The sequence below is a fragment of the Plecotus auritus genome, assembly GCF_963455305.1.
Source record: "Plecotus auritus genome assembly, chromosome: 9".
Lineage (NCBI taxonomy): Eukaryota > Metazoa > Chordata > Mammalia > Chiroptera > Vespertilionidae > Plecotus > Plecotus auritus.
The window spans coordinates 136,929,351-136,940,253 of NC_137783.1; the positions used below are offsets into that span (position 1 = coordinate 136,929,351).

Sequence of the window (10,903 nt, forward strand, 5' to 3'; positions counted from 1 at the left end):
GTCAACGCAGGCCACAGTGATCTACTGGTCTATGTGTATCACTGAGTGTACACATAAACTTTACAAGGAGTATGTGGTAAAAAAAATAATTTTAAGTAAATCAATATTTATATTTTAAAATATCATATAATATCTTCCTAAACTTAACATGCCTGTGACAACATCCTAGGCTGAGGAAACATTCTTGTTCTCCATTCCCACATCATCTTTCTCAACTAAAAAGGAAGCCTCTCACCAGCCCATTTCATGTATTACCCCGATGAGCTTAAAAGAATAATTGGAATGTTATTGTTTTCAAGGATGTCTTTAAAGTTTCTAGGTTTTCTGGGGAGGGATATAGGGAATTGCAATTGAGGCTCTTTAAACTCATTCTTCTTTGGGAACATGTTTATGCAAATATTTTTCCTGTTTGACTTCTATGCTCTAGTTGTAAGTGTTCTTTATATATTATGGATATAAACCTCCCATCAGATATATAACTTGTGCCTTTGGCACTTAAATTTATGTCTATGATCCATTTTGAATTAATTTTTGTATATGGTGTGAAGTATAGATTTCCGGATATTTTTTTGCATATGAACACTCAATTATTCCTCACCATTTATTAAAATAAATAGCATTAGTAGCTTTGTCAAAAATCAACCAACCATTAATCTGTTTATTTTTAATTATCAATGGTATTACAGTAATCCATATGTCTACCTTACACCAAGGAAAACACCATGTTTTGTAACTATTTTTTTGTGTTGTTGGGTTTTTTTTTTTGTCAAACAGCCTGCACTGCACAAGATAGTGTACATCACAACAGAGATCACCCAGTACAAAATGTCAATGGTGCTGTGGTTGAGCAGACCTGTAGACCTGCTCATTATACACTTGTGTAGAACAAAGTGTTGCAAGTGGCCACAAAGCGGTCATAGGCCATCTCAGCAAATAGAATTCATTCAGTCACTACAAAGGTACAAAAGGAAAAAATTGCACCAGACATCCTGAAAATTAAATGGTTCTGTCTTCTGAAAGTAGGTTCACCAGGGTCTTGGGAGCAATGACAGAGGAATAGCAGAAATCCAAAAACGAGAGGTGGCTGGAATAAAGTATGTAGGAGTATGTAGTTTGGGGTTAATTTTGATTATCACAATCATTCTAACATTTCCTACTACACTGAAGCTGTAAATAGCCAGAAATACCAGGAAGAGGGGAACTTCATTTCTGGGTAATCTGAGAAGCCAAATAGGGTGAACATGGCCCCAGCAGACATATTGCTCCATACCAGGAACATTTTTCTTAATGGTAGGATCTGAAAATTCATCTTCGAAATAATATATTATGGTGAATGACTGACACATGAAGCATGCTTCATTCTCTCCTGTGTAGAGTATAAGATGAAACAAAATACTCTGTGTTAAATCCTGATCAGTGTTAAGTATTCAAGACAGGAACATCTAAACTTTCATACAATAATTACTAGTTAATATTACCTTTTCAAAAATTATAAAACTTAATTCTGTTCTTATTCTGAAATGTAATTTTAAAGACTTACATGTGTAATATTTATGAATTTGAGCAATTTAGGTGGTACATATAATCAAATCCTTATGTAAGACATTCTAATCTCATTGAATTTTATGAATTCTGCAAGGAAAAGTCTAGGAAAATAAAATAATGTTTTATTGGTTCTATAATTACTAATGAAATAACTTCTATAATTAGAGCTAATTTCTGTATAAAATATGTGCTTATGTTGTGACACAAAGAAAAAATAGTCTGTATACTTACTTATATCATATTTTAAATACCAGGTCATCATTCCTCTTTTTAACTAAATAGAGCCAATATCGAAGTAAATAATAATTTATTTTTGGTACAAAATATCTACTGAACTGCCTTTCTCTACAGTGAGCACACAGAAACCTGAAGAAGTCATGCCTTGTCTAATGACATATAAATATCAAATAATCAACTTACAACAATAACCCAGAATTCTGAATTCCTAGCATGTACCCATCTCTCTATGCTAGACTCTGACCCACACTGGATTGTCACATCAGAATTTTTATTTTGAAATGATTATGTTTTCACACATCCTTATTTATTCTTTTTACCACTTTAAAGACAAACTTCAGGCAATGAAACTATGGAAATTGATCCAATAAATGTGTTGAAGATGTTTATGATAAGGGTGTCCTTAATAGAGAGAGAATGGTGGGATTTCTCAAACTGGTACCAGGTAGGACCCAAGTTAAAATTGAATCCCAGAGAGATAGTGAAATTTTGCAGTACGTGTGTTCAAAATATTGTATGGGGATGCTCATACTAAATATATACTCCTTGTTTATCTGGAGTTCAAATTAACTGTAGTGTTCTGCATTTTTGTTTGCTAAATCTGGCAACCAATATCTAGCACTCAGAATGTTATGGTCACCAACACATCCTAGTTCACCTAGAACTGTCCTCATTTTAGTACTATAGGTCACACAAACCAGGAATTCACTCCATTATATTCCCTTATAATGCAGTCTTCTTTCTCAGTCTAACATTTCTGCTAAGGTCATCTCTGGTTCTTCAGCCTCAAACCAGGTAGTTCTAGGAGTTCCAATACCAAAGGGTCCCATATAACACTGAGAAATCTTGATAGCCCAATTTGTTCAAATATCTAAGGATTTATACATCAATCAGAAGGTAATCTTTCTCAGTCAATTCTTCTTATTGTAAAATTCTTTCTTAATGTCCTTTTTCAAAATTTCTCAACCTCATCTTTATTTATATTTTGTGCTGGAGTACTCCTTGTTATGGGGAACTACCCTGTGCAAATTACCATGTATAGCAGCATCTCTGACCTCTAATCACTAGATGACAGTGCCACCCTCACCCCTGGTCCTTCCACTGTGACCATCAGAAATGTCCCCAAACATTGTCAATTGATTCTTGGGGCAGTGGTTGGAGTGTGTGCAATAGCCAGTAGTTGAGAACTGCTGCCTTATTTCCTTGCTTCTGATAGATTTTCATGTTTCTTCTGACTTAAAACTGATGTGCAAATTAAATATCATGGCTGCTTATCTCTCAAATGATGTTATTATGTGGATTTCAAAATCTGTATTATCATCCAGCCAGTGTGGCTCAGTGGTTGAGCTGACCTATGATCCAGGAGGTCACAGTTCAATTCCTGATCAGGGCACATTACCAGGTTGCAGCTCGATCCCCAGCATGGGACGTGCAGGAGGTCACCTATCAATGATTCTCATCATTGATGTTTCTATCTCTGTCTATCTTTTTCCCTTCCTCTCCCTCTAAAATCAATAAAATCATTTAAAAATATCTGTACTATCTTTGAATCTGGGAAATGTGGTATCTAAAAATTCCTCCTTATAATTTCTTTGTATTTTTTCTTTTTGCTCTTGGGAGCCAGAATAATACTCCATGCTCTAAAATCATATTTAGAGCTGGTCCTGTTTATTAGATATCTCCAGAAGGCTCACTTTCTTCCTTTCAATTTGATTTTATTTAAATACTTGCCTATTCTCATTTGCACAACTCTTCCAAAAATTCACAGCAGCAGAGAGACATATACCTAAAAAGTCTCAGGTCCTTCTTTCTCCCACTCCCAGGAAACAGTTGTTGGGACATGACCATGCAGGTCCTTAGCTAAGCCAAACCCTTTGAGCAAAGCACTGTAGAAAGTGTACACTTTCTGTTCCAGACACTTAATGTTTTCAGTGACTAAAAATTCTGCCAAAATGATTTTCCCATGAAAAATGGCTAACCTACAACATTTTCTAGATACCTTTCATCAAAAGGAATATCCATATTTTCTCCGACCTGCAAACAAACCTGCTAGTAGAAAAGACAGCCCCCTTTCGCCTCTGGAGAAGGGTTTGGGGGGGATCTAAGACTCTGATAACTATGTCCACTCTCTGTATAACCAGGCTCTTAGAAAAAAATAGCTTCCTTATTCTCTGGAGGCTTCAAAACGAAAAAATAAAATTAATTATTATTTCTGACATAATTCTGGTCTTTTGGAAAGCCTAAAAATAAATAGCAGCAGCTTTAGAAAGATTTTACATAAAAATTAACTGGAAGTTTAAATTTCTTCTTTCCATGCTTCATGATCATTCCCATAGTCTCTAAAAATTTTTGTATAATAACAAGTCAGAGCAAAAGTTGTCCTTATTTATTCAACAAATATTTCTCTATTTTGTTTTGTTCTTTCTAAATTGTTTTTCTATATTTATTGAGGTATAACTAACAAATTAAATTGGATATTTTTAAGGTGTACAACTTTATGTTCTAAAATACATATACATTATGAAATAATTACCACAATCAAACTCATTAACATATCTAATACTTCACATAATTACTTTAGTGTTACCCCTTAGCAAACATCACATATATAATTCAATATTTTAACTATAGTCAACTTGCTGTACAGATATCTTAAAAATACATTCATCACGCTTATCTAAACTTCGTACTGCTTAATCAACAGCTCTCTATTTCTGCCTCCTCCCAGCCCCTGGCAGCCACATTCTACTTCCTCTCCTATGAGTTTGTTTCAGTTTACATGTAAGAGTGACATTTTGAATTTATTTGTCTTTCAACATATATTTCTTAAAATTTTCTGCCATGTCCCTGGTCTCTGTGAGGCATAGATCATGCCTTCAGGTCCCTGAGATACTTCATTATGATCTTGCTAAAGCTATTAGGGGCAGAGTAACCCCTCATATATATTGTCTCTCAAATCAAGACTAATGGCTGCTTCCTGTAGTTAATAATTTTTAAATGAACTCACAGTATCACCTTGCACTCTTTCAGGCTTCCTAAATCTAATTTGAATGAGGATTTCTTTCCAAAGTGAGCCCTGACTGATAGATACATCACTCAAGACAAAGTGGCACAATTTTGAGCCAGTTCACAATTCTCAAAGGTCAACATACTGTTCTATGTTTATACAAATAGGCCCAACATGTATACTGTTTATTCACTAGTATTTATTCATTCAACTATCTAATGAAAGAAACATAGCCCTGACCAGTGTTGTTAAATGGTTACAGCACTGGCCTGTGGGTTCACTTCCTGGTCAAGGGTATTTGTGGGAGGCAACCAATTGATGTATCTCTCACATCAATATTTCTCTTTCTCTTTCTGCCCCTCATCCTCCTTTCCACTCTCTCTCAAAAAAAAAAAAAAATCAATGGAAAAAATATGCTCACTGGATGAGTGAGGATTTAAAAAAAAATTTTATTAAAAATAAATATAACTTTTAATACGCCAGTGGTAGTGAAAGAGAAAAGGATAAATAACCCCAGGGATCAAATACTTTATTTAAACACACATTAACTAAGTTCTTTCTTGGTCCCAGTGAGTACACATATGTTGTCAAAATTTAATCTCAGCATCATATTGAGAGGTTTATCAGTATTTTTCAATGCTCAAAACTGAAGAATGAAGAAGTTTAAATTACTAGTCAAGTTTAAAAATTAGGGGTAAAGTCACAGACCCTGGTTTTCATAAACTCAAGCCTATAGTTTTCTCACATTATTATAGATATAAGGAGAGAAGCTTCATTAAACAAGTAAAGAAAATGTAGAAATTAATATTAAAAAATGAAAGCACAAATAAGTTATCAAAGGAGCATATAAATCAGGATTGATGAAGAAATGTGATTTAGGCATAGAGAGGAAGTTTGAAAAAAGGTCATTTCATCACAAACAAATATGCAACAAAGAACATAAACAAAGGCTGAAATCCACCTACTAGTAACAGTAAGCATTTGATCCACAAATTGTAAAATAAGCATGATGATAAGTAAAAGATATTGTGAATTAAAAGGCCGCAGTCCAAAATGCTGCCACTCATAACAATGGTTATGAAATGTATGTATACATGTTAAATATATATATGCACACATGCACTCTGAGACAGAGAGACAGAGCAGCAGAGATAGAAACAGAGAACTAATTAAGTGCCATAAATTGTTCTAAGTGCTTTACACATGACATGTCGCTTAATTTCCACAACATTTATGATAAATAATTATTATTAATGTCTCCAGTTTTTAGAGATGAGTCTCTGAGGTTCCAAAACCTTTAGACACTGCAATGACAACAACAACAACAACAAAAACCAACATAATAAAGCAAGAAATGAACAACAGAACATATACACATATGAGAATCTCATTTTGTGCACACTGGCAAAGGTAGTTCTTTATTGTAAAATAAGAAGAATTCAATTTTGAAATGAATCATAGTTTTTACAATAGAATAGAGGCCCAATGCATGAAGATTCATGCAAGAATAGGCCTTCCTTTCCCTGGTTGCCAGCACCGACTTCCCTCGTCACCTGGGACCCGGGGCTCTGCTCTGGCCACCGCCTTCACTCTGGCCCTGCTGCCCTCCTGTATTTCCTCCACCCCCTGCCCACCTCCCTCATAGCAGGCGTCCTGTCCCACCCTGGCCGCTTTGCACTTGCGCATGCACTGCCCAGAGGCCTGGAGCAGCTGGGGAGGGGCGGAACGCCTGTGTCATCGTCATGGTGACAATGCAAGCATCCTGGCCAGGCCGCAATCATCTTTGTCGTGTCAATTTGCATATTCCTTCCTTATTGGCTGTGGGCACCGCCATCTTTGTTGTTGAGTGATGGTTAATTTGCATATTCCCTCTTTATTAATTAGGCTCAGAAATTGTGATTCTGAAGTGTGCTGCATTAATCTTAGGAAGGTTTTATGGCAAACTAAATGTGTGTGTGTCTTAATAGTCCAATACCAAAACTATTTAAAACATTTAGATTAAATAAAAGAAAACATGGGGCTACAAATTTTAAAATGTGTTCAACCAAACCTGGGTCAATTTTGGAGGCACAAAGAAAATTGAATGAAAAATACTCAAGCATAAAGACCTGCCCCTGGCTGTTCTCTCTACTCTATAACATAGCAGCCAACCAATTCATCCCTACACCATCTTCCTTTATGGAACACTGGGTCCTACTAAGAAAATATTCTGCAGGAAAATATTTTGGAGCTCACCACTTTTCTGAGAGTTTCTTTCACATCCTTGTTCCTCACACTATATGTAAGGGGGTTCAGCATGGGAATCACTACTGTGTAGAACACTGTGGCCACCTTGTTAGTATCTGTACTGTTGCCAGAATTTGGTCGGCAATATGTGAAAAGGATTGTTCCCTGTAAGACAATGATGGCTGTGAGGTGGGAGGCACAGGTGGAAACGGCTTTTTGTGTCTTCCCTCTGCAGAGTGCATTCTCAGGATGGTGATGAGAATAAACAAATAGGAGGTGAGGATGATCATGATGGTGATGATCTCAATCAAATTGGCCACAATGAACACCATGAGCTTATTAACAGAGACATCACAGCAGGAAAGGTTAAAGATTGGGGGTAAATCACAAAAGAAGTGGTTAATCACATTAGATTTAAATGATGGGATCTCAAGAGCTAAACACAAGTGAATCAGAGAACACACAGTCCCACTGAGGTAGCAGCAAGACACCAGCTCCACACAGAGATTCCGGGACATGGTGACCATGTACAGCAGTGGGTTACAGATGGCCACAAAGTGGTCATAGGCGATCACAGGCAGCAGGAAGACCTCAGTGATTCCATAAGCACAAAACAAATAAAACTGCACCATACATCCCAGGAAGGAGATGGTTTTATCCTTGTTTAGCATGTTGAACAGCATCTTTGGCACGATGATCGTAGAATAGCAAAAGTCCACAAAGGACAAGTGGCTCAGGAAAAAGTACATGGGAGTGTGAAGGCGAGAGCTGACCTGAATCAGTGCAATCATGCCCAGGTTGGCCAGAACTGTGATTCCATAGATCAGAAGGAACAGCAGGGAGAGAAAGACTCTTAGCTCAGGGACATCAGATAATCCAAGAAGAATGAACTTTGTCACAGTGGTGCAGTTCTCCTCCCTCATTTTCACATCTGTCAGGTTTAGAAAACCAAATGATAAGTTTTGTGTGTCTTCTGAAATGGACAAAATAAAGAAAACACATATTTATATTTAATTAATAAAAATATCACATTGATGTCAAACCCAGTGAAGAAAAACATCGCATTGATGTCAAACACAGCATATTTGAAATACTATTGTCAAATGATTCTAAATGTTCATTGTGTCAGCAGAATTTCCTGTTCAAATTTAAAGTATCAGCAGACACCTATATGATTCCCAACAGTTATCTACCACAAGAAATTGGAGTGATGAGTTTATTTATGTGTTTGATGGACTTTGACATAGATATATTCAGTATATTTTTTAAAAATATATACTGAAATCCATCATAATTTTCACATGTCAGTTTAACAAAGTGATCCTGCAGATAAGGGAACTCATTTTTCTTATTATGTGAGCAAGCATGTTTATAGAACAAGGGACCATTTTAGTATAAAATTGCAGACAGAAGTTTTTACAACATAGAGGTTCCTGGAACAAGATGGCCTATGCTTCAATAGAGGAACAAAGACAGAAACAGGGAACTAATTAAGTGCCATAAATTGTTCTATGTGATTTACACATGACATATAACTTAATTTCCCCAATATTTCTGAAAAATAATTATTATTAGTGTTTCTATTTTTTAAATATTACTCTCTGAATTTTCAAAGACATTAGACACTGCAATGACAACCACAAAAATATAATAAAGGAAGCAAGCAGTGAACAGCAAACAGAATAGATACACATATGGGAATCTCACTTTGTGCATAAACTGGCAAAGGTGATTCTTCATTGTAAAATAAGAGGAATTCCATTTTGAAATGAATCATACTTGCCATAATAGGTCAGAAACTCTGTTTCTCAAGAGTTTTCCATTAATCTTATGAAGGTTTTACAGCAAACAAAATGTGTGTGTCTTAACAGTCCAATACCCAAAAACATTTAAAACATTTTATTTTTTAAAACCTTTATTGTTGAAAATATTACATATGTCCCCTTTTTTCTCCCTTGATCTCTTCTAGCTATTTCCAGCCCCCTACCCCAGGTCTTCACCACCCTATTGTCTGTTTCCCTGGTTTATTTATATCTGCATACAATTTCTTTGGTTGATCTCTCCCCATCCACCCTCCCCCACCTTGTCTCTGAGATTCCACAGTCTATTTCAGCACAATACTCTCCAGGTCCCTTCAGGTTGGCTCAAAGGGTAAGAGATCCATCTTTTTTTATAGATTGAATAAAAGCAAAGGCCAAAGCTGAAAATTTTGAAATGTGTTCAAACAAGACCGGGGTCAATTGCAGAGACAAAGAAAACTGAATGTGAAAGACTCACTCATAAAAACCTGCCCCCTGGCTGTTCTTTCTATAACACAGCAGCCAACTAATTCACCCCTACACCAGCCTCCACTACAGGACCCTGGGTCCTGCTAAGAAAATATTCTCCAGGAAAATATTTTGGAGCGCACCACTTTTCTGAGAGCTTCTTTAACGTCCTTGTTCCTCAAGCTGTAGATCAGGGGGTTCAGCATGGGAATCACTACAGTGAAAAACACTGATGCCACTTTCTCAGTATCCACACTGTTGCCAGAACTGGGCCGGCAATAAGAGAAAAGGATTGTTCCCTGTAAGACAATGATGGCTGTGAGGTGAGAGGCACAGGTGGAAAAGGCTTTGTGTCTTCCCTCTGCAGAATGCATCCTCAGAATGGTGATGAGAATAAACAAGTAGGAGGTGAAGATGATGACAATGGTGATGATCTCGTTGAGAGTGGCTACAATGAATAACAGCAGTTCATTCATAGAGACATCAGTGCATGCAAGAGATAAGAGAGGGGGCAGATCACAAAAGAAATGGTTCATCACATTTGATCTAAAGGATTGGATCTCAAGAGCTAAACACAAGTGAATCAGAGAACACACAGTCCCACTGAGGTAGCAGCAAGACACCAGCTCCACACAGAGATTCCGGGACATGGTGACCATGTACAGCAGTGGGTTACAGATGGCCACAAAGCGGTCATAGGCCATCACAGACAGCAGGAAGACCTCAGTGACTGCATAAACACAAAATAAATAAAACTGCACCATACATCCCAGGAAGGAGATGGTTTTATCCCTGTTTAACATGTTGAACAGCATCTTTGGCACGATGATCGTGGAGTAGCACAAGTCCAGAAAGGACAGGTGGCTGAGGAAAAAGTACATGGGAGTGTGAAGGCGAGAGCTGACCTGAATCAGTGCGATCATGCCCAGGTTGGCCAGAACTGTGACTCCATAGATCAGAAGGAACAGCAGGGAGAGAAAGACTCTCAGCTCAGGGACATCAGATAATCCAAGAAGAATGAACTCTGTCACAGTTGTGCAGTTCCCCTGCCCCATTTCCACCATCTGTCAGGTTTAGAACACCAAATGATAAGTTTTGTGTGTCTTCTGAAATAGAAGTAATAAAGAAAACACATATTTATATTTAATTAAGAAAAATATAAAACAGATGTCAAACACAATGTATTTGAAATATAATTGTAAAATAATTCAAAATGTTCAGTGTGTCAGGAGATATCACTGATCAGATTTAAAGTATCAGCAGACACCTGTGTGATTCCCAACTGTTATCTACCACAAGAAATTGAGTTGATGAATTAACTTAGGTGTTTTGATAGTCTTTGAAATAGATCCAACAATATACTTTGAAAACACATTAGATCAACTCCTGTTCCCCAAAAAATGTAACAAATTCTGTTCCAGTAAGATTACAGCTACTGTGATCCTAAGTAATTTACACTAACATTTTTTAGGTCAGTCTTTCAGTAGCATAAGGTTTTAGCAGGTGAGGTCCTGTACACTTTCCTTTTTGGGAAATGTGACAAATCTCTCAAATTAGTGGCTCATGTGGACTCTAAATTTGTAGTTATGCAAAATGAAAAAAAGAGACATTTAAAATATGT

General features: G+C 36.7%; 1 protein-coding gene and 1 pseudogene across 2 annotated transcripts; both read right to left on the reverse strand.

Moving 5' to 3' along the window:
* Positions 1-7,095: 7,095 nt before the first annotated feature.
* Positions 7,096-7,938, reverse strand: LOC308258077 (olfactory receptor 5L1-like; annotated as a pseudogene). The gene has a single exon. The product of its transcript is annotated as an olfactory receptor 5L1-like (transcript).
* A 1,448-nt stretch (positions 7,939-9,386) lies between these two features.
* Positions 9,387-10,337, reverse strand: LOC308258001 (olfactory receptor 5L2-like; the record flags this gene model as incomplete). The annotated part of the gene is made up of 1 exon (XM_080688231.1): positions 9,387-10,337. One exon carries the CDS (start codon positions 10,335-10,337, stop codon positions 9,387-9,389), a length of 951 nt encoding a protein of 316 aa, XP_080544357.1.
* Positions 10,338-10,903: the final 566 nt, after the last annotated feature.